This window comes from Ochotona princeps, chromosome 7, assembly GCF_030435755.1.
Source record: "Ochotona princeps isolate mOchPri1 chromosome 7, mOchPri1.hap1, whole genome shotgun sequence".
NCBI classification, from domain to species: Eukaryota; Metazoa; Chordata; class Mammalia; order Lagomorpha; family Ochotonidae; genus Ochotona; species Ochotona princeps.
This window is the reverse complement of record NC_080838.1, coordinates 72,884,505-72,909,267: the sequence shown is the minus strand read 5'-3', so window position 1 is coordinate 72,909,267 and position 24,763 is coordinate 72,884,505. Positions and strand designations below refer to the sequence as shown.

General features: G+C 39.1%; 1 protein-coding gene across 1 annotated transcript; it reads left to right on the top strand.

Annotated features, from left to right (window-relative positions):
• Positions 1-22,777, top strand: STAP1 (signal transducing adaptor family member 1). Its single transcript, XM_004590897.3, has 8 exons — positions 1-211; positions 7,062-7,133; positions 11,449-11,562; positions 13,649-13,705; positions 16,129-16,301; positions 18,522-18,650; positions 21,838-21,907; positions 22,610-22,777. Exons 1-8 carry the CDS (start codon positions 92-94, stop codon positions 22,775-22,777), a joined length of 903 nt encoding a protein of 300 aa, XP_004590954.2. The 5' UTR covers positions 1-91.
• The last annotated feature ends 1,986 nt before the right edge of the window (positions 22,778-24,763 follow it).

The window sequence follows — 24,763 nt, the reverse complement described above, 5'->3', positions numbered from 1 at the left end:
GAACAGTTGCCTTTTCCTCTTACACAAAGGAGAGTTCGTTTTGTTTGAGACTGGATACAACTAAAGCCGAATCACCTGCAAAAGACAGACTATGTTGGCTAAGAAGCCCCCAAAACCAGCCCCGCGCAAGATCTTCCAGGAAAGGTTAAAGATTACAGCTCTACCCTTGTACTTCGAGGGTTTTTTATTAGTCAAGCGTTCAGCAGACCAGGTAAGTTAAAAAATAACACGAGTACACTTGTCTTACACGAGTACAGCTTTGTCTTATGCATTTTATTTTTTATGTTGACATGATAGGACAAAACCTCCATTATTTTCAAAGGTTTTGTTTAAATGTCACAGAGAACTTTATTTAAGCAGCAAATATTTTTATGTTTTCTGCTGTAACATACTGCTATGCAGGTGTGGCATTAAGATAAAATATTGTGATCAAATTAAATCTTTGCATTATTTGAAGTGTATGATGATTAAATCATAAAATGGTAGACTTTAAAAATTGATACCTTTCAATGTAGGTGTATATATCCTAATGTTCCAATTTTAGTATATGTGCTGCCGAAGCGAGCACAATTCTAATGTTATGTATGTATCGTATTTACAGTGTTATAATGCTGTGTGGGTAAAAGGTATACTAAGCTACATAAATGTTCTCAAAAATCAATAAGAAAAAAAATTTTAAAAATTAAAAAAGAAAAAAATCAATAAGAAAAGTTTAATTTTAACAATTGTTCGAGGATCCAAAATTTCGAGGGGAAATTTTGGTGTATGAACATATCTGTAATGGAACATTTATATTTATTTCATATAAAACTAGATAATCTGCTACTTGAGAGGAAAGGTATAGTATTTGTCTTCTGTTATAAATAGTAGATGTGTATTAGTATTTTTGTCAGCTATATTGTAACTTTTTTTTTTTGCTTTTTCCTATGTGTTTAAAGTAAATACAGGTTAGCTACATTGTACTGTTTCCAGGAAAAAGAAATTTCTAATTTGGTAATTTTCATTGAATATTTCCTAAAGTATTTATAATAATTGTGTCTGATAGCAATTTCCTTTAAAGAAGGTGTGCCAAGGATGTAATTAAACAGCAACAGTACTGAATTCTCAGTAAAACTTGTCTGTACCCAATGTTTTTGCCACTAACAGCTTAGATCTCATGCAAGCTATTCAGTCTCTTTGGCATCCTCAACTTTCTAAGATGCAGAAAATATATTCTCCCTGCATCTGAGATACAATGTCTTAGATAAGTAAATGCTCGATTTATTCATTCTAGTAATGTTTCTTGATTACATAGCAGCCTGTGCTTAGTGGTTACATCAATGAGCAAAATGGGGAGTCAGAAGACAAAAATCTTCACCCAATTCTGGAATTTGGGTAATCCTTTTAAATATTTTAATGTATTTGCATGATGGACCCGCTTGCCGAACTGATTGGGTTACTCTGCCTGCCAATGGACCTGTGATAATGAGTGCATTCCCTCACGTGGCACATGATGGACATCTATGCTCGGCTTCTTATGTGCCATGATTCTAACTCTTCTGTGCAGGAACGGTTTTATTCACCTCACAGACAAGTGGACTGTGGCTCACCAAGTTCAGGCTCCCTCCTCTAAGAAGCCTGGCTTAGGTTTGATGGTAATGCACCTGACGTCACGCTGCCTCCAACTCAAGCCCTACTTCCATTTGGTAACTTCCAATGCTTAGAGATACCTGATCGTTATCTATTTCATTACACTGAGTTCAAGAGTAAGCTAAGTAGACTTTCAAAAGCATTCACTAACTGAATGAAATGTGGAGAGTGACCTTACACTCTCAACACAAAGTCATCTGGTGGTTATGAAGCTGACAATGAATACACAAGCCTGGTTTCAGTCTCCTTTCTTACATCAGTGATTTAATACACATAACTGTTTTGTTTTTATTTTTTTCAAGAACCTTTTTGTTGGGGTTGGTTTTTGGTCTAGATGTTAAGATGCTGGTTAAGACTTTCAAGTCCCATATTAGACTCTGTGAGCTGAAGTCCTGGCTCTGTCTCCTGATTCTGGTTTCCTGCTAATGTAGTCCCTGGGATACAGCAGCTGATGGTAGAAGGGGCTTAGTTCCTGGCACCCACATGGGAGACCTCAGTATCAGCACGACCCAGACAGTTACAAGCAAAGGGGGGGTAAGTCAATGCGTGGGAGCTCTCTGTTTCTCAGTTTTTCAATCACAATAAAATAAACCGAAGATATATCCTTCAAAAAGTAATTATTGCATGCGTAAGTAACTGCAGATAGACATATAGAAATAGGTGTTGCTTATTGGGTCTGTTGTATTTATAAGTGACCCAGGTTATTCCGGTATTTATGAGATCTTATCACAAAATTAATCAACATTGACTTGCAGGTTCCTGCCTGCTAAACACGAGCTTGGTCTCTCCTTAGGCTTGTGGCTCCGGCTGCAGCTCAAAGGGCCTACTGCTATTTGTAACCTTACTTTTTCTGCAAGGCTGCTCTGCTCTCAGCTCAGTGTCTTTCACCTTGCTTCTTCCCCCACTAAATAAATGTTCTTTAAGGCTTTTTGAGAATCTATAGATTTGCCACACTGTAAAACTTTCATTTTTCTCTGATAAATCTTATGCAATTCATAATCTGTGTAATTTTTTTCGGGAACAGAAACATCCTGCAAGTATACACAGAGGGAACTCAATAAATTGCCAGCAGTGACACTAGCTTAGCTCTCTGAAGAAGAGTCAGTATTAATGAACAGACACAAGCTCCAAGAATCATACGGGTTTGGGATTGGACTAGATCTCACTAACTCCACTTTAGTAAAATTACACATCCATGTTTATGTCCCTTAAAGAAGGAATCTACAATGCCATCCCCTCTTGTCCTCTCCTTCACTGAAATCCAATTCCAAAACACAGAGCAAGCATAATTTTTATTTTTTTAAAAAGGATCTATTTTTGTTTGAAAGCCAGAGTTTCACAGAGATAAGGAGAGAGAAAGAGAGAGAGAGAGAGAGAGAGAGAGAGAGAATATCTTTCATCTACTGATTCACTCCCCAAATGGCCTCCAGAACCAGAGCTGGGCCAGTTGGAAGCCAGGAACCAGGAGCTTTTTTCAGATCTTCCAAACGGGAGCAGGAGTCCAAGGACTGGAGCCATCCTCCACCGCTTTCCCAGACCATAAACAGGGGGCTGGATCGGAAGTGGAGCAGCTGGGACAAGTCTGGGATGCTGGCAGCACAGGTGGAGGATAAGCTTGCAAGGCCACAGCTCCGGCCCCAAATTATCAACCTCCACTGTAGCTTATGCTAGAGTAGGGCTCAAAAAGCTTAAAAAGTAATGATACTATAAATAAACAACAACTCTTTAAAAATTGAATTGGTTTTTTAATTTAATAACAGGTCACAATGGAATAAGTTCAATAATTTTTAAACAGGATAAAAGATGAGTCAATCTCATGCTTTTCACCGGACGTGTGACTGATTGTGGTGCTAGTTTGCACTAGCAATCTCTAGAGCAAAATTTCTCAATGCAGCTTTTACAACTATCTTTACTTAAAAATAGCATGAGGGCCTGGTGTGATGGCTCAGTGGCTACTCAACTTGCAAGTGCTGGGATCCCATATGGGTGCAAATTCATATCCAAACTGCTCTACCTCCCTTCCAGCTCCCTGCTTGTAGCCTGGGAAAACAGTCAAGGACAGCCCAAAGCCTCGGGACCCTACATCCATGTGGGAGACCCAGAAGAAGCTCCTGACTCCTATCTTCTGATTGACTCAGCTCTGGCCATTGCAACCACTTAGAAGTGAATCATCGATGGAAGATCTTTCCCTCTGTATTTCCTTCTCTCTGTAAATCTGCTGCTTCGATAAAAATAAATAAATCTTTTTAAAAAATTAGTAATATGAAAGATGATCTTATACAGGAATGACAATAGGCTTGGTCTACAAACTGTCTCTACCTTCTCATAGATAATGCCTCTAAAGAGATGTATTTTTGAGGTTTATAGATTTTACCATTACCTGATATGCATATAAAAAGCACCATTTTTAATATGTGGGGTCAGCATTATGGAGTAATGAATTAAATCACTATCTGTTATTTATTTATCTATTTATTTATTTATTTAATCATTTAAAGTATTTATGATCTATTTATTGCCCATCTCCAAGTCCAGGTTTGGTTCCCAGTGTCAATGCAGTTCCCTGTTAATGTGACTGGGAAGGTAGCAGATGATAGTCCAAGTGCCTGACCCCTTACCAGCTACATGGGACACTCGGATGGAATTCCTGGCTGCTTCTGCCTGACTCAGACTTGGCTGTTGCAGCCATTTAAGCAGTGAACCAGCAGATGGAAGGTCTCTCACCCTGTTGCCCTCTTTCCCTGCCTCTTCCTCTCTCTTGTCACTCTACCTTTTCAATAGATAGATATTTTTAGAAAATATCACATGAATAATGAAGAATGCAAAGTACCTGCCAATAATGCAATGCTCTATTTTTAACTGATCTATATTTATCACATGTTTTCTATGATCTATGTTTTATGTGCTTCACTGACACTATCAGTCCTTTACATTTTTCCAGCGATTCTGTGGCAAGAACAGGAAGCTGGCTTCCATAATTCTATTCTTGGTGCCTTAACATTAACCGCTCATGTAGCAAACAAAATTCTATTGTTCAGCGTCCTTTTAATAAATGCACAACCCTGTACCACCATCAGCACTGTCTGGATCCACTACATGTTTCATTTTCATTTTTCCAATCGGACATTCCATGAGAAGTCACCTGAACGTCTCTGTCTCCTCAAATATGGGAATCACACGATGAAGATACATTATTTTTGTAATTGATACAACACATCAAAATATGTTTAGATTTAAGGCCAGAGCTGTGCTAATATTTTATGACAGATTGAGGTAGCTGTGAACGACCTTGAGTTACTGTTTCAGGTTGACAGCTACAAGCTCACACCTCTTAAAGGTTCTTGTCACGGCAGGGCACAGAGCAGACCCATTCTCTCCTGCAGACAGAGTTGAGAGAGGACAGCAAATGGCTGGGTACATGGCCTTCCCAACTTCTGTGTAGACACCTAGCCCTGCTCCCTGTGGAGCAAGTCATTCATTCCACAGTGCTAAGCAGGACTGATTGGAGAGTGCATGAAGGATGGCAGACAGGTCAGGCAGACAGCATTGCTGAGTCTGCTTTTCTACCTTCTGAATCTGAAATAGGTCATGCAACCTGCTTTGGTTAAATGTGACGAAAGCAGAGCTTAAAATATGCATGCAAGGGGTGGGTGTTCAGCTTAGTGGTTAAGATACCAATTAAGACACCCCAGTTCCATATTGAGGTGCTTCTACCTCCTGGCGCTAGCTTTCTGCATCAGTAACAGAACAAGTAACTGGGTCTCCACAATCCACGTGGAAGACCTGGACAGAATTTCTGGCTCCCAGCTTTAGGTGGAAGTGATGTGAACATAGCAGACGGAAGACTTCTATATCCCTTTCTGTTCCCCACCTCCACCTGTCTCTGTCTCCCCCTTTTCAAATCAAGAGAGGAAGAATTTTAAAAGCAGAAATATAATGAAAAGGAAAAAAGTACACACACACATTGGGGTTTGATCCCTCTTGTTCCTGGCAGCCTTGGACCAGCACAGAAGCAGATATAGACCAACTGACTGCAGGATAAGAGATTCCGTTTTTTCCAGCCTTCTCAGTCTGCCTGAATTCTAAGCTTAGACCCCAAGGAAATGAGCAATTCCTCTTTAGATGTAAAGCTTCAGCTAAGTGTGTTCAGATGAGAAATGGCATCATCTAGTACAAAGTCATAAATTCAAACTTTTTGCTCTTTCAGTCTCCACTGAGTAGAGTGGTTTCTACAAGGAAAATGTTAATTAATGAATAAAACATTTTATTAGCTTTGAAACCGAAGTGAAAAAAAAATAATCGTTCAATCAAGACCGTGAGAAAAGATGGTGGTTGTATTTAGGCTTAAGCTTCCTGGAATACAGGGAAGTAAAAACAAGATTGAGTTACGGAGTTCTTGTTATTTGGAAGATAAGTACATGCATTCTCAAGAAGTGAAAATCGTTTCTCTGTTTGAAAGAAGAAGGGGAGCATGCGTTTGGCTGAGTGGTTAATAAGTGCACAGTCTGCCTTGGAGGTTGGTCTCCAGTTCTAGCTCATGATTCTAGATTCCTGCTAAAAGCATCATGGGTGTCACCAGTGATGCCTCCCATGACTGAGTTGCTGACACCCACTTGAGAGACGTGGAGTGACTTCATAACTCCTGATTTTGGCCTAGTCTAGACAAGGCCTGGCCATTGTGGACATTTGGGGAAGGAACTAGCTAAAGGGAGCTCTGTATATGACTCCCCGAGTGTGTGTGTGTGTGTGTGTGTACGTGTGCGTGCCTCTCAAAAATTTCTTGAAAAAGGGTAATTAATGTGTCAATAATGAAGAGACATAAAATGTCACAATACAAAGCATTTCAGGGAATGGCTCCACGATGCAGTGAGTTAAGATGCTGGCTGTGATGCTGGCATCCCATACTGGAACACTGGTTCAAATCCAGCTCTCCGCTAATGCTCCTGAGAAGCATTGTGGCTACTTAGGGAGTGAACCAGAATATGGAATCTCTCTCTCTATGTCTCTGACATTCTGCTTATGAAAATATATGTCCTTTAAAAAGAAAGTGGGGGCTGGAAGTTAATCTTCCACCTGTGGAACAGGAATCACATATGGGGCTAGTTTTGTGTCCCCTATGCTCCACTTCCAATCCAGTTCCTTGTTAAATTTTGTTCTTGGAAAGCAGCAGAGGATGGCTCAATGCCTTGGGCTTCTGTACCCATGTGGCAGACCTGGAAGAAGCTCCCTTCTCCCAGCTTCGGAGAAAAATTAAATGTTAAGGAAAGCCATCAGAGCCAGTTAATTATCTGGGATAAAATATGAATCTTACATAAAAACTAACAAAACAAACACAGAACTTTTTTTCACACAAGTAATTCAGAAAGTTACAAAGAGAAATATTGATAGGAAAACAATTGAACATATACTAACAAGGTGATCCTTTCCCACAGGAGTATAAACATTACTGGACAGAGCTGAGAGGAACTACACTTTTCTTTTATAGAGACAAAAAAAGTACAACAGTAAGTGTTACACATTTTCAGTTGATTCAATATTTTCCCAAAGTATCCTTGCTGCATAATCTATATTAATTTTGGAATTTCTGCCTTCCAATAATAAAAATGCTCTGGTAAAATCAATTCAAGTCTGACAATTAAATCTATGAGGGCTGTCAGTTATGATGACATGACTAAAGGTAAAAATTTCCTGGAGAATTCAAAAAAAAGTTATTAACTCATGTTTTTCACTTTGTATTATTTTCTTTCTCATCCTAATAATTAAGCTTGTTAAGATATAGAAGTGTTATACACTTGGGTATAAGTTGCTTCACAGAAAATGGCGATATAGGCACTGGCGCTGTGACATAACAAGGTTGTTGCTTGTGACACTGGCATAGCATAGTCAAGGCACAGGTGTGAGCCCCAGCTGCTCTGCTTCTGTTCCAGTCCCCTGCTAATGTGCCTTGGAAGCAGCCACGATGTTGCAACTACGTGTCCGCCTACCCATCTCGGAGGCCAGATGGAGTTCCTAGCTCCTGCCTGGTACAGACCTGACTCTTTGGACTGCTTAGGGAGTGAACCTGTGGAGAAGGACTCTGTGTCTTGCCTTGTCTCTCTGCTTTTGAAATACATAAATAAATATATTTAAATGACAACTGTGATTTTTTCCTGCTGTTACCCTTGTTGTAGTCTGAAGTTATAATCTCAAAGAAACAGGATGGTCTCCAGTTGTTATAACATGATGTCACATGGATGCTATATATGCAAGAGACTTATAGCCAGGAACTTGCAGAAATACAAACATTCTGGACCATGAATATAGCATCCCATGCTTCTTAGAATGTCATTACTGGATACTTAACATCTAATGAAAGGAAAAATATATCTGTGGTGAATGAGTATTCTACTCACTGATATTCAGTAATTTTATTCAGAAATCATTTTAAAACAGGCAAACAATGAATATAAAATGACCACCATTTATCACAGTTCTGGATAGAAAATTATTATACAAAATATTTTAACATATTATAATAAATGTTAAAGACCTAATTTCTGCTGTGCATTCTAATAATATCAGAGAGTATCAAAAACACTGTTCTAATTAAATAAGAGAGCTAACATTTGTTGCTTTCTTACTACCTGGCAAGAGACATTATAGATTAGTGACTGACACTAGGCTTAATATCTGCTAACAGACGTCTGTTTTTATCCTAACCCTACCATTGTGAACTATGAAAGAGTGCTAGTTAGCCTTCTTTGTGTCTCAAAGGGGAACTGGTAGGATACAGTTGACAGCTCAAAGCAGGCAATTGAAAGACAATTCAGTAAAGATTTTAAAATACTCATGGTGAAAATAGGATGTAGCAGTACCATAAATGCTATCCAGTGCCTTTTTACCATACCTAGGAGAGAGAATAGGGATCAGGAAGGTGGTTGGGAGAGTTTTGAGATGTATGAGTGAGCAACTGCACAGGATAATATTCAACCTTGATGTCCTCACTCTGCTGATGTTAGTTTTCCCGTGGTCCAATCCAACAAGAAGCAAAGGACTAGGGCATCCTTTGCTACGGTTCCTATAGATCCTCTTGGTGCAGACAGCTAAATAGTAAGGCAATAAAAGTGAGTCCAGAAGAAAACACAAAAGACCTCCAACACACTCAGACTTCCGATCTGTGAGATGACCCATCCCGTAGGGCTTTCAGAGAATTGGACGGGCTAACAGTGCAGGTAAGGACTTGGAGTAGTTAGCACATGGTAAGTATTCAAGCATTATCCATTTCAATTCTCACAACAATTCTATAATGAGCTCTATTTTAATTCCTGCTTTGTCAATGGGAATAATTCCATTTAAGGATCAAGAAACTGCACAAGATTAGAAAGCTCATAAAAGGGGCACAGTTCAGGCTTTGCTCCTGACACAAACTTCTTAACCACTGTGTCATGGAAACTGTGCAAATACTTCGTAATTTCACATGTACTGATTCTGTTGGGAGGGGATGTAGACCATTTCGAAAGTTTTTAAGGTGGTAGTCTCAAGAAAATAATTTGGGATGGACCAGGTGAAAACTGTTGCCTACTGCAGGGAAGACTTTGAAGCTGCCCTGAAATACTTACAAGGCTGTCAAAAACTCATGTGAAAGGGTCAAAGAGAAAGGAGTAAAAGAATCAGGAGAAAAGGAATTAGGACCAATGGCTCTAAAATGCCTGGTGAAAAATTGGCTTAATACAAGAACAAAGCATGCTTTCAGGCAGAGCTTACTAGAGATGTTCATTGACTGGAGGACCTCGCATAGTGATTAGCAAGGAGGAGAGATGAGCAACCAGGCCAAACGGACGACCTTTAATGTTCTTATAAGTAAAAGCAGAATCATGGGACTTCCTTTTCTGTAATCAATGGATCGGCTTACGCCACTTGTATCTAACTCTGCCACCTCTTCCTCTGTGGCTTCCTCCTTTTGTCAGAGCAAACCCACTGAACCTGGCTAGACAATCTATCAGAAAAAGACAGAAAAGCTTACATTCTCTTCCCTCACTTGCATATTTTCTTCCTCTTTGTTCATGAAAAAATAATTAGGCCAACCCAAACTTACCTTCAGCCTCATTAACATGGACATGATATTGGGAAAAAATTACTTATCTAATTTTTAAGCTCTACCTTTTTCATTAAAATTAAAAAACAGATTCACAGGAATATAATAAAATAAGCATAGGCATAATCAAGAGAAAAATAAAAGGTAAAAAATAAAACTAATTTAGTAAAATACATATCAATCATCTACTATGAATTCTCCACTGTATTTTCAAAAGATGCTTCTTGCTAGTATTAGAGGATAAGTCTGACTCATTGTATGAACACAAATTTCTTAGAAGAAATCTTTTTATTGTACTTGGCTAAGAGAGATTTCTTAATAGGATTCTCACAAATAGTAGTATATACCAAATGCTAATTAATGACTGAAAAAGTACAATTTCTTTATTATAAAGTCTATTAGAAGTATGGCATAACAAAAATTAAAAGAAAAATTTAAGAAGGAAGGCGGGGGAAAGATGACAAGCATCAAATTCTTCATATTGTATATATGAAGTACATGAAATCTGTCCCAAGCAGGTACAGGGTCCCAAAGGCTTTGGGTCGTCCTCCACTGCCTTCCCAGGCCACAAGCAGGGGGCTGGATGGGAAGCAGAGATGCCAGGACTTGAACCAGTGCCCGATAGGGGATCCTGGTGCTTGCAAGGCGAGGACTTTAGTCACTAGGCTAATGTGCCAGGCTCTTTCGTTGGTTTTTGTTGTACTCTTGCCTCAGCAGCCAATTATGATTATAATTCAATCATGATTTGACCAAGATATATTCCGATCCGCTGCATCTTTAATGAACACATTGTTATTAAATGTGATGTTTGGGGTAGGAGAAGGAGATCCCAGTCTTTGAAATTGTATCATAAAATTCAAAAATTGAAAATAAAAATTTAACAAACAAAAAAAACAAACAACAAAAAAGTATGATGTTTGATGTGAGTGTTGACTGACATTTTTCTTTCCATTAATAAATAAAGATAAAGAGATGGCTATACATGTCAGAGCTTCACATATTCATCAATGTCAGCGACATGGGCACCTGTTTAGCTGAACGAAGCAGTGATTTTTGAATTGTGGAAAAAATTTTGTTCCGTGTAGAAGGAAACAGCTTTAGACACAACAACGAACTTAAGGTTCACCTACATTAATGAACAAATATTTTATGCTTGGTTGAGTTTGGACTGCGGGCCAGCAACCTGTGGCTCTCAGCCAAATCTAGCCAGATGTACTAGAGTCTTTGAACTGGTCTGGAATTCCACGTTTTTAAGGTGTTGCAAAGGAAAAACAAAACAAAATAAAATGAGGAGAAGTGTGTAACAGAGACTGAATCGAACTCATAGTATTCGCTACTTGGCTTTTACAGAAAACAAGTGTTGCCCCTTCAACAGCTAATGAAACAATAAATCCTGATGTGTGAGAATTACCAATTTTTGTGATGTAAATAATCCCGTCATGTCTGGTTTCAAACTATTAGTGAAATCTCCCTGAGTAACATATTAGGGGGAAAAAAGGCATAGTAGTTCATCATTACATAGGATATTTTTTCAAACAGAAATTTAACATGACTTCTGCAAATTTATGTGAGGGAGGTCCAGCATGCCACTATGTAATACATTTCCAGTGCTCTCCGACGATGGGAGAACCAAGCTATTATGCAAAGCACAGATCAACTGCAAGGATGTTATTACTTATTTTTCTTCCTGATGGAACTCATCTATATTACCTGTGAAATAATGAGATTTTCTTTTATCTTTTCAGTATGTTGACAAATTAGACTTACTAGAACTCACATGTCTTAGTAACCAGAATTCAACTGAAAAGAACTGTGCAAAATTCACTCTTGTTTTGCCAAAAGAGGAAGTACAGGTAAAGGTGAGTGATGAGCAACAGTGGTCTATACAGAGTGGTAGTTGTAAAATGGTACCAGTGGCTGAAGTAAAGAGGCGATGATGAGGGGGTAAGCCTTATCGTTGCTTCATATTTCTTGTTAACAACTAGAATTTTCTGAATTTGGATTTAAAAGAGTATGTTCACTTGTTTGGTATACAAGCACAATGAAACCATATACCTTTGTCCTGAGACAAAGTCAAGGATCCCACCTGGTGTTTTTTAAAGGTTGTTCTTGAATCAGTATTCAAGGTGAGCCAACGGAAGTCAACAGATACTATAGTAATAACGTAAGTAGAGCAACCTGCAATTCAGTAAAAGGTAATTGGAACTATTCACAGATGTCTGATTGCCCTTGAAAGCATGGTCTGTAAACTTCAGTGTAATAGGAATCTCCCAAATGTAGGAAATCCAGACCCCATCTTGAACTTGGGGCCTTAGAATCTGTGCACTCCTGGTTGATTCACAGATTTGGTGGCTAAGAGAGCAGGACTGAAGTTAGATGCCTAGGTTTGATTTGGGACCATTTACTATCCAAATGGCTTCAGACCAGTTGCTTAATCTCTTTATGGCTTTATTTGTCTACCACCTACAAATTAGTCTTTGCCCATGTGTAGTTGTCTTAGCAAGACCTACCTGGACCCCTTCGTTTAAATACAGTCTTGTCCTTTGCTTTACCCGTCAGTGACACTATCTCTTAACTTGCTCTACATTGTTTTTCCATTTATTAGCTTTAGATGCTACAACTTACTTACTTACTATTATGCTTAACATTGTTTCTTGGTAAACCCTAAACTCCATGAAAACTAGGAGTTTTATTTTGTTCCCTGGTATGAGGCAGGATCCGAAAGAATGTCTAGCATTTAAAAGTGCTCAATAGATATGTCAAACAAATGAATAGTTCAGATAAAAATGGTTTAAAAATACAGTGCCTATCACTGAGTTACATGAAGGATGTGACTATAATTTAAATATCTTAATCGATTTTATTTTCATTTTTAGAATATAACAGTACTTCATTACTTGAAATAAAATGTTCTGCTGCATTGAGCAGAAGTTGGTTTTCACAGAGTAAAATAAATAAATAAATAAATAAATAAGCATGATTATAACACCAAAAAGTATTATAGTCATAGCAACATGATTCTATCATGTCAAAGTTATTTTCTTTGTCAGGCAATGTGTGTGCATGTGTGTGTGGTGGGTGGGAGGAGGAGACTCACTATGGGAAACTATCTGGTTAACACTAGCTTCTTCCTGTAAGCACTGAAACAGAAGGAATGTCGTTGTCATGCCCATTGAAATTGCCCTCTTTGGAAAATTTGACTACTACCTGTCTGCCTCAAATTACACTTTCGTTTTGGTCTGGTGATGTGTAACTTGGGCAGGCGTTACTCCATTTCGAATTTTAGTTCAATCTTTTGGATCCCAGTGAGAAGCTTAGTTTAAAGCAACAGATTTCAACAATGGCTTTGAGCAGTAGTCAACTTTATAGGTGCTCAAAAGATGCGGACGGGTACTGTTAGCTGTAGAGGCATCAATATTTAGAGCTAAGAACGGTCAGTTTCTTATTGGATATCTCAAAATTAAAGCCTTTGACCGGCTTTAAGCCAATTTACATTGCATTAATTTAAACCAAGTAAGGTAGTTAAATATGAACAGAAAAAGCAATAATTAACTAACATACTTCAGGAATAATTTTGCTAAAACTTAGATTTTTTAAATTAACTAAATTTGTACAGTTTTACTGGATTAGTAAGACACATTTCTGTTCTGTCTTAAAAGAATATGGTATTGAAATATTTTGTAAATACATCTTAATAGTTACAAGAGAAATGAATTATTCCTTTTAGCTAATTTTAAGGAGTTAAACATTATTGACTTATTTAAATAAAGTACTTTAATGGAAGAATGTACATTTTACAAATCTTGCAAGCTTTTGATGGATTACACATTTTGGGTCATACACATAAAATAATCATATGACATTCCAAAGCTTTTTGAAGTTAATCAAAGTGTCCGTGTTCAGTGACCTTGTGTTTGACATTTTGTATTTGTGTTTTATCTTCAGACAGAGAACACTGAAAGTGGGGAAGAGTGGAGAGGCTTTATTCTTACAGTAACAGAGGTAGGAAGATCCTTGAGTCTAAGTTTCTTTTCTTTTCTTTTTAAGCATTTGTTTTATAATAAGAGAGAGAGATTCACTCGTGAGATGCCATCAGGCCTGGTCAAGGCAGCTGTGACATCAGTCCAAGTCTGCCACGCAGGTGACAGGAACACAGTTATTTGAGTTGTTCTCACTGCTCTCTAGGGTCTGCAGTAAGGAGGAGGCTGGAGGCAGAAGCCAGAGGAGAGAATCCAGGAACTCTAGCATGCACGAACCTGCTCTCGGAGTTATCAATTTTGATCAAATAACTTATTCAAAAATATCTGCTGAATATCTACAGGATCCATGCAAAAGTATCTTAAGCTGTGTAAAGAGGCTTCAAAAAGTTCATGGAAATTGGTTTTGAAGCCTCTTTGTAACTGAAAAATACATATCTAAACCCTTGCACGTACTAATGGAGATTATATTTTTATCAGGTGGGTTTAAGCGGGAGAAACAAAGTAAGTGAGCAAACAATATCATTTCACGTTGTGACAATTGCTAGGAAGAAAATAAACAGAGCAACGGGATGGGGAATAACGGACAGTCAAGGAGATCAACTGTTTGATCTTAGCCTCTTAGCGGTGGTTCCTGGGGTATCCTAATTTCTGCAACTTACAGTTTCTAAAGATACTTTCCAATTCTTAACCTTTATAATTTACTACATACTGATATGGATTTTTACAAATGACAGAGACAACATGAGAAGGGACAAAAAATTAAAATTAGAATCACTTTGAAGCATTTGTTACATTTGAAACAAAAGAATGCCTGTCTAAACTCTGGCATCTTAGCAGGGGCACACTGTGAGATCTGCTGCTCAGAGATGACTTACGGCAAGATCGCTGTCACCACTTCCTAAGGCCACTGTATCCACTGTCTTGGAAGTGTGAGATAATCCAGAAGTGCACTGAATTCTTCAGTAGCTTCAGAAGATACAGGAATGCTCCATGTTTATGTCAGTCAAATACAGATTCTTTCCAAAGCCGGTTTCCAAGTAAAGACTGTGCTTGCCAAGCTGACAGATGTTAGTTCTTTATCTGAGTTCTAGCAGGTAGAAAAGTGGTGATTTAAAGAGAAGACAAGTTGTCTCAAATTCTGTGCTCTGTAACTGTTGTCTTGTGCCACAGTTCGGGTTACTGTGCATTGTTAGAACTTTTTTAAGAGGTATGAGAAGGAGAGATTGTATTTGAAAGGGCTGAACCACAGCTTTTCAATAAAATAAAACAAGCTTGAGTCTTGCTCCCACTTACTAGCTTTGTGACCTTGAGCCTTTCCCAAAAAAATCTGTCACGTGGGGAAAACAGCATCTGCAGTGTCCTTGTGAGCCTCTGCAATAACATGTACGATGCTTGAGTTATAACAGGCAATTAACAAGGAATAGATGTCTCAATGCTTTGCCCGTTATTTGCTATCTCTGGTTTGGTACATAAGGGTCTAGTTTCCTAGTTTATTTATTTAGATAGAATTGTCTCAAAAATTTTTTTTTTATTTTTTACTACTCATTTGATATGAACAAATGTACAGAACAAACAAATAATTATGGGAATAAATGAAATAGTAACAGAAAGAAAGCAGAATTCTCATCTTCTCTTTCCATACTTCAATGGACTTTCCTGTTCACTCCATGGAAAGCATGTATCCTTCTTTGAAGACAAAGATGGTAACTAGGCATGGATACCCCCAAATATGAATATAGATTGACTAGTGTCACACAGACCTGAATACTCTGCCAGACTATATATTACATGAGCACAGAGCTGGTCCTAATGAAGTTTAAATTGGGGGTGTGAACATAGTTCAGGCAAACAGTGGCCCATTCTAAATACATCTCTAGAAAAGGCAAGGACAAGAATGGTAAGATCAGCAGTAGGGAAGCATCGAAATCCTGTTATGGATGTGAAGGAAAGCCTGGAACGCACACACAGACACACCAGTGCACAGTTTTCATTGCTGTCCCTCCGTCATCTAAGGAAGATGCCCATCTCAATGCCAGGCTGCCATTTGGCTGGTGGAGCCTTTTCTAGGTTACTTGTGAGATAGTATTCTGGAGCTTTTCCTAAAATTGATGAGCTGCTAAGTGTTCTGGCAGTTTCATGATGAGCTACTAAGCTAGCAATGAAAAATGAGAGGTTTGCTGTTGCTTTAACTTATAGTAAAACGTGGTTGATAGCTTATTTGGGGACCAGTTCGAAAGGAAACTTCCTTGGAAGAAGTGTGGGCACTCTCCTGTGGTTTAAAGGCAGTTTTAAGACATTCACCCTAGACCAAGCTCATCTAGACGTGATGCTCCCTAGCCATCACTGTGAGGTACCTGCAGCTCCTTAGAACAGGCTCATTTCTGCTAGCACCAGTGAGCGGTGTGGCTGTCTTTCTTAGTTGCTTACTGTCTTAATTGGTTACAGCTATCAGTTCCTCAACATGTATCACTCCTGCCTGGGCAAGTAATTAGACTGCATGAAGTCCTGGAGAAAGAAAACAGAAGGAGGCTTGAGACAGAGCAGCTGCCGAGTATGTCTGCGCAAAAAGAGAAGGAGCTAATTGATGATTATGACGATGTACTGAACACTATGCCAGCGTAAGTGCACAATGAAATTTATTTATTCAATTAGGGCTAATTTGTAATTATAGAGGAGAGTTAGCCACTTGACTTTATTAAACTGGTAAACATTCATTGGGAATCAGCAGTGTATCTCTCTGAGTTCATACTGCATTTCCTCTTTTATGTCTAGAACAAAATGCAGATTTGAACCAACCCTCTCACCACACAGGAAATCCCCTTCCACCCACACTCTCAAGCCAAATAGAGCTTTCCAGAGCTCAGACCTAAATAAAAACTCTCGTGAAAAAGGAAGGAACACTTTTTTTTCCTTTCACCAAGCAAATCTATGAGTTGACTAATTTTCTATCTAAAATTGTTCCAAACAATTGTAAATATCTGGATATCCCAGTCAATTGATCAGAGTAGTTAGTCAACTTGTACTTCCAGGAGGGCCCTGTGTAAAGTGTATGAGGTGCTGTTGGGTTGTGAAGAGGCTGCAGAATATACTATATTCAGTAACAACTTACTTTCATTGGTGATACCATTAAAAATACTGTGAGCATCCCATTTCTCCTGGAAATTTGGTGCTGTTGTCAATGACCTTTGTCTTAGTACCATCTTTGATGTCAGGTTCTGATGCATATTCTATTTATGCTACAGTACTGTGTATCACTAAAACATGCCAACCATCACCTTTAGCTTTAATATGTTTATTACAGACACACAAAAATATTCAAATCATTTCCATTTCACTTCACATAGATATTTGCAGCTAACATGTTGCTATGTTGCACATACTTCCAGGTATTTTTAAAAAATATTTTCACTTTATTTGAAAGGCAAAGAGACAGAGAGGCGGTGACAGAGAAAGAGATATTGTCCATTCACTGGTTCGTTGCCCCAAATACCTGCTAAAGGACTGGGCCAGGCTCAAGTGACGGGTCTGGAACCTCATTCCTGTCTTCCCTGTGGGCGCTAGGGACAATCATACCTGAGCCGTCAGCCTCTGCCTCCTGGAGTGTGCATTAAAGGGACAGTAAACTTGGAAGCAGGGTGAGCACTTGAAACCGGGCACCCTGAAATGGGCTGCAGCATCCCAAGCCGGGTCATAACTGCTGCATCAATTATTCATCCATCTTTCTTGTCTTAATGACTTCTGTGTTATTTTGTTAAGAAAATACTTTGGAAGATGGAGAAAAGAGAAAACAGAGAGCGAGCGAGAGAGAAAAGATGAGAGTGCCCGTCTTCTAGTTCACTCCCAAATCCCTGCACTGGCTTGCGTCGGGATAGCCGCAGCTGGCAGCCTAGAACTCAATCCAGGTCTTTCCTATCTGCTGCGTGCTAGAGGGCACATCATTAGGAAGTTGGAATTCGGAATACAGCCAGGACTCAAAAACAGGCACTCCTACCTGGAATGTGCAGTAGCCCAACTGCTATCTTAACTGCTAGCCAAATGAATACCCTACCATGGCCATGCACTTCATTGACTGCAATAAAAAAATATAAAAATGGGAAATATTTTACAAAATGTGTGGTAGAAAGAAACATATCAAGACAAGTGAGTTTATAAAAGACCCTGCAGGAGAAGCAATTAAAAAGTTTTGTGTCCCTCAAGGAAACCACACGTATATGTTTATCCCAGATCCTACTTGTAATCTGAGACCAGGGACACATTCTTAATTCTTCAAGGTTTTAAGTGGTGGTAGTTATTGCACACTAATTAGTAAGTATTCTCTTTTCTTTAAACCTTAAAGAATAATATTACCATATTCATAGTGCCATTGATACAATAATTATAGGTATAATAATTAGTGATATAATAATTATAGGGCCTGGTGCGGTAGCTTAGTGGTATAGTTCTCGCTTTGCATGCACCAGGATCCCATACGGGTGCTGGTTTGTATCTCGGCTGCTTTACTTCCCTTCTAGCTCCCTGCTTATGGCCTGGGAAAGCAGTCGAGGATGGCCCAAAGCCTTGGGACCCTGCAGCTGTATGGGAGACCTGGAAGAGACTCCTGGTTCAGCTTCGGCCGTTGTAGCCACTTGGGGAGTAAACCAGTGGATGAAAAATCTTTCTCTCTGTCTCTCTGTAAATCTGACTTTCCAATCAACAAATCTTTCAATAATAAGTACATTTGTTTTAATAAAGCTGGAACTGTAGCTCTCAATGTAATTTTGGGAGGCACTTCATTTTCAAGTAACAGTCATCATTAATCAAAAGTAAATTCTGATTTGTTTTTAATGGCATGTCTTCAGTTGTTTTTACATGGTTTCCCGGAAAGAGGCTACCGAGATGCTGGAGAAGAATCCTTCCTGGGGCAACATGATCCTGAGGCCTGGCAGTGACAGCAGAAACTACTCCATCACCATCCGGCAGGAGCTCGAGTACGTCTCATTTCAAGTGTACTCGCCAGGGAAGCAAGTAACCCAGGTGCAGATCACTGCCGCCCACGTGCTTGGCTGGAGGTCAAAAGAGTGAACATACCAAAATTATGTAATGTCAGCCATGCATATAAACATTCCTTATCTTGTCAGCTGATAGTCATTACAATTTATTACACTTCAAGACTAATTGCCATACGTCCTGTCCCTTTTCATCTTTAGAAAGTAAGTGGGGTGTAGATTCATTAAACTTAAGTCTTCTAATACTATGGGAAAGTTTATACCTGGAAGTGGAAAATAAATTTTTTTTACTGCTATTGTGCAAATTGTTGTTCAAATCAAATACATCTGTAATGTATGTGCTCTTTAATGCATCAAAACTACCCTTTGAGAATGCCCAAATTCAATGTCTTCTTTTTAACAGGTCACTTGATTTTCAAGGATAGCAGTTGTAGAGAGGATTAGAATTTTACTTGTAACAATATAAAGCTTGAGGAATTTGGTGGACACTTACGCTATTAGCCAGCACCTGTGTTATCCATAACACCAGTTCGTTCTGTTCCGGTCTTAGGAGAAGTGTTCAGCCAGGCGAGACAGATGACTGTTTCTGGAAAAGCACGGGTTTTAAAGGGCAGGTTGGTTTACACAGCAGTAGTTGAAAGTCAGCTCATCCTGTCTGTTCTCAGGAATAAACAAACGTCACCCTTTGTGCAGTTGTCAGCTGACTCCTCACTTGGTGTAGAATATCACCTGCCTTTACCTAGTCCAGTGGAGTGTGAATTCGTAAGACACTAATGCTACTCTCAACAAATATTATGCTTTGGTTTCGTGTTCTTGAAATTGTCATGACCTTGAGCTGAGCTGATATTGTAGGCACTTGGGATAGCCATTAGGCTAAGAAAGCAGTGGGAAAAAACTCCCCCAAATTCACTCCTTTGTAAAAACTGGGGTCAGATACTAAGAACAAGTACCTAGAATCATTAAATGCCTGATGTGCACCTAGTTTCTGAGAATACTGAGATCTTTTCTCAGGTCACAATAAGGAAAAAAGTCCACAAGGAGATTGAAGGCCAAAGAACTACAATGGATTTTTTTTTTCTTTTTGGCTGTCACTTTCTGCTTCAGATTGAATCCGATTTGTCCAGCGTTCTAGGAGGCCCTGTTGGTCTTGGCCACCATTCCTTCCACAGCTTTACCTTGAATGATGATGCTAATGATCTTGATGGAGATTACTTACTTCCGTCGTCTGTCCTTCCTTACAGCGTGGCATCTGCGGCCCCAGTGCCGGATGCTGGCAAATATTTCTTTAGGTGCAGCAATGACTTTGAAAGAGGCAATATTTTCCAAAGATGGAGGTTGAGACTTCAAAAATTAGTAAATTAAGGCAAAAATTAAAAAGCAGTAAAAAAATAATTTGTTGAGTGCATAAATGTGCCAAGCACTGTACTGTACTCATGAGATGGGGCAACACTTTTCCTATCAGATAGGTGAATAAGCAGAGGCCTAGAGAGGCCACGGACAGAAAACAGAATTAGAATCATGCTTTCTATTAGTCTCCAAAAGGAACAGAAATTGGTTATTTTACAGGAAAAATGGGAATTCTGATTGAATTTGAGAGTTCTCAAAAGTAACTGTTGGATTGCAAAGCTCATTTTGTGGCATGGAAGAAAATCAAGAGCCAGTCACCTTGAATTAATATTTGTCACTTTTTTTTTTTTTTTACCAAAAATGCTTCCTCCGTCAATCTGGGGCTAATTCCTGAAGTTTCAGGGCTAAGGAATATTTTGTTTTAGCACGGGGCAGGGATGCTGGCTAACTTTAAACCCATGTTTTGTAAGTAAACCACTGTGATTATCAATTAGCTGTTTGCCTTCAAGATATCCAAGTAGGAGGAGATTTGGTACAATATTGAATGATGAGTGTCCCACAGACAGAAATATTCTGAAGTGGAAAAGGAGACAGAAGTGATTTCAAAAAAAGAAAAGGTAGAAAAGTTCTGTAGAGCATAACCTGGTGACCGAATGGCTTTGTATAGGGTCTGTGTGCAGGAGATGTGAATTGATTTGTCATTCAAGCAAGTAGCACATACTAAATGCTGTTAACTTCCAACATTAAGTGTCATCCACTTTCTAGCACTCTAAGCAAAGGAACTGCAGGGAGCAGTTCAAAACTCCGTGCTGTGCAAGGGCGCTGATTTCTGCTTTCATCATAGGTTTGCTTGGTTCCAACAGATAGCAAGAATAGCTGCACGCCAATGCTTGAAAAAAAATTCCATAAAAATTATTGCATATCTAATATTGCTATATAGAGAATGAACGGAATATGTCTTTTGTTCTTAAGTACTTATCAAATAAAATACCAGGTGTTTAGGGTGTTCCTAATTTAGAGTGTTTTTTGACTATAAAGAGAAAGCCATTAGGATTCTTCTAATGTGTTTACATCCTTACCTAGAGGCTCATACAGGACCTAGGACCCATCATTTTCCATAATTCCAAGTCAGCTTCAAAGGACACCAAGGACAGTACATGAACTAGCAGAAATTGCAATCAATGATTGCTTTCTGGTTGAGTGATGAAACATTGTAGAAAGCAATTGGCTTGCAACAATTCTTTCCACTGTTTTTTTTTAAGATATACTTATTTTTATTGCAAAATCAGATATACAGAGAGGAGAAGAGACAGAGAGAAATATTTTCTGTCCATTGATTCACTTCCCAAGTGGCTGCAATGGATAGAGCTGAGCCAATGTGAAGCCAGGAGCCTGGAGCCCCTCAGGGTCTCCCACGCCGGTACAGAGTTCCAAGGCTTCGGGCCACCCTCAACTGCTTTCCCAGGTCACAAGCATACAGAATATATGCTTGAGTTGTACATGCCCATTTAAGACTTTACAGTGGTTTACTTCCTAAGTTACTGAAATTTAGAGAAGTTTTTTTCAATATTTTTGGATTTTATTTTCTCTGTGTTATTCTTTTTCATTCACCCAATATCTGACTGAAATTTCTCATCTCCTGAGTGTATTAACTCTTGAATAGAGACACAGTAAATCAAGTGAACAGAAACACAAACAGCACCAAGACTTTTTACCTAACTATGGACGTGTTCACAGGCTTACTATGAGTGACAATTTTATTCTAGCCTGCACTGTTCTGATCATGTAATCAGATGATGATTAACCATTCGTTTCATTTCAGCATGCCAAAAATCAAGCACTATAAAGTGATGAGCTTAGGAAAAAACTACACTATTGAGCTGGAAAAACCTGTAAGTATTTCTTTATTATTGATGAAATTTCTTGTGACTCCTACTAGGCCCACCTTATAGAATCAAGGAGAGGTGGCAAAAACAAGCCAGCTTTGCCCTAGGGACCTGTTGCTTCCGGACAAAAATAGCCAAGTGAGGGAGCTAGGTAGGAAGTACAGCTCTAGGGTGAGAAAAAGGTGCAAGAAAAAGTGGGTGAGCTAGAACAGAAGGTGGTGGCTTCCTAAAATTATTTCCCCAGAAAGACTATATCAATATAATTGTCTGAGAGAGAAAAAAAATATTTTTATTAAAACCTCTTCTATATGCTTGAATAACAATGAATTCAAGTTAGCAAACCTTCGGGGATTAGGAAGCAGTTCTGTAGGAGGCAGCTGCTGTGCTTCCTGGCTCCCCTGTTCAAGGTCACATTCCAGGAGGACAGCATCTTCTGGCTGGTCCTTATGGTGCAACTGGGAGAAAACAAGGTACCGGGTTGTTGTTCACTGGACTGTGTCCCACTGGAAAAGGGGCAAATGCTTCACGAAAAATGACAGATGATCAGTCAGAAAGGAGAAATACGACAAATGGATAGGTGAAATTATGGTCTTACATTATTAAGTGAGGGATCCAGTTTGGAGCAAACTGTTCAATTTCAGTAGAGCCCAATCTTTAACTTGACCCAGCTAAGTGCACTGAATCGTCTCTCACGTTCTCTTTATGCAGGTAACACTTCCAAACCTTTTCAGTGTCATCGATTACTTTGTGAAGGAGACTCGAGGAAACTTGAGACCGTTTATATACTCAGCTGCTAAGAGCCTTGGTATGTTCTTCCCTTCACTGCTGTGCTGGAACTGCCTCCCCCTCCCCTGCCAATCTAAACAGGTCTCATAATACTATCTAGGTAGGAATAGCAATTTATCTTGTGGATAGACTATGGATCAAAAGCTGAAGCCTGCATTGGGTCTTTTAATTTCACTCCATTAGTCTAGGCATGATAAAAAAAAATTCAGAGATAAATATCATCATTGTCATGTAAATGAAACAGAATTTAAAGGGATGATCTGCCAAAGATGTCAGATGTTTCTGACAGGTAAAAGTTTAAGGATTGAGGAGAGATTATGAAAGTTGTCCATTAGGCTGCACATGCTAGTGTACTATAAGGCAGAAATCAGATTGCAAGGTACCAAGGAGTGAGCAGATAGTGAGGAACTAGATAAAGATTGTAGCTAGGGTCCCTTATTCATAAACGAAGAATCTCAGACAATGAGAGCAGACCATGGAATCAAACAAGGGATGTTGTGCGCACTTCACATGGAGCCCGTTACATGGACCATGGTGCAATCCAGTCTCTACCACAAACCTTGCTCCACATGGTCATTGGAAAACTGTAATTAGGAGCTGTAAAATGTACTTAGCTTGTGGGAATTGGCGTTATTAAAACAAATCCCTGTTCCTACAGAATTTGAAGGAAGCATATGTGAAAATCTCACTAATTGAAAGGACAGCAAGTATAAAAATCTAAGTTCTTAAGCATCACTATGCATTTTGTGGTGCTCAGTAGCAGTACCAGCACATCTTAAAAGCTTGCCAGTCCGAAGGAAGTTTTAGAAAATCGTCAGATACAGTGTCGTGCCATCTCCATACCCAATTCAGGAAATGCATCTTTCAGATGGGGTCATTCGGTTGGTTTGAAATGTTCTGCTGTTGCGGGTTCACTGATTCTTGAAGCACCACAGTTTCTTCACTTCTGAGTTATTAGAGAATTCTTGAGGCTGAAAAGCTCTTTCCTTTAACTTTTGCATATCATTGCATGTTTTTCTGGTTTTGAAATAACATGGGCTCTTCCATAGTTTTAAATATTTAGAAATGGTTCATAATGTCTCTCCTTAGGTCTCTTTTTCCATATCATCTAAATTATTGGTTCCTCACTCTCTCATCTTCGACATCCGTTCACTTTATAATTTCTGAACATAACCACAAGAAACAAACACATGACTGTGAAAGGGAGCAGCCGAGCACATTATCTAGGCTTTATGCAGGAATATACCATCTAATCAAATCTTCTGGATATGAGCTATTGCTATAAGCTCTGACCCAACCTCTTATTTATCCACAATAATTTTTTATAGTACTCTACAATAAAAATTGGAGGGGAGGAAGTGGACAACCCAACATAACTTGCCTCATCGATGGATGAGCTATCATTTATCTAATGCCCTATAACCAACCAACACCAAACATAGTGGTGATATTAACAACCATTTGATTTGCTCATAGCTGTGTGGGTCAGGAATTTGAGATTCATTTGGGTGATTCTCTTATCCTGCTTGGTGTCACTAGACTGTAAGCAACTGGTGGCTTGATTGGGTAGGATGGTCCCATTTAGCTTTGCTCATACAACGCTACCAGTTGCAGGGGAGTGAGTCTGCTCACCTGATCTCTGATCCCTGAGGAGGTTGGTACAGGCTCTTTCAGCTGGGACTTACAGCAGCACTGGGACAGGGGACAACTGCACGGCCGTGGACGAGACAGTCTTAGGGGTGGAGAGAAAACAATGCATTCTTGGAGCTTTTAATTTAGGAGGCATAAGTGAATACATAATTCCAAGCATGATACGTCTTTTATGCAAGGGCTACTTTCCCCCCTTCCTTCTATTTTTTAATGGCTTTAAAAATGTATATACAGTAAAATTAATACAGTCCAATGAATTTTGACATATAACTATCTCAATCAAGAAATTGAAGTTTCCATTATCAAAGGAATGCATTCCCGTTCTTTTGCAGTCAGCCCTCCTTCCCAGCAACAATCACTGGCAATGTAATTTTCCATATCTCAACGTCTTCTCTAGAACGTCTTACAAACGGAATCCCTGTATCA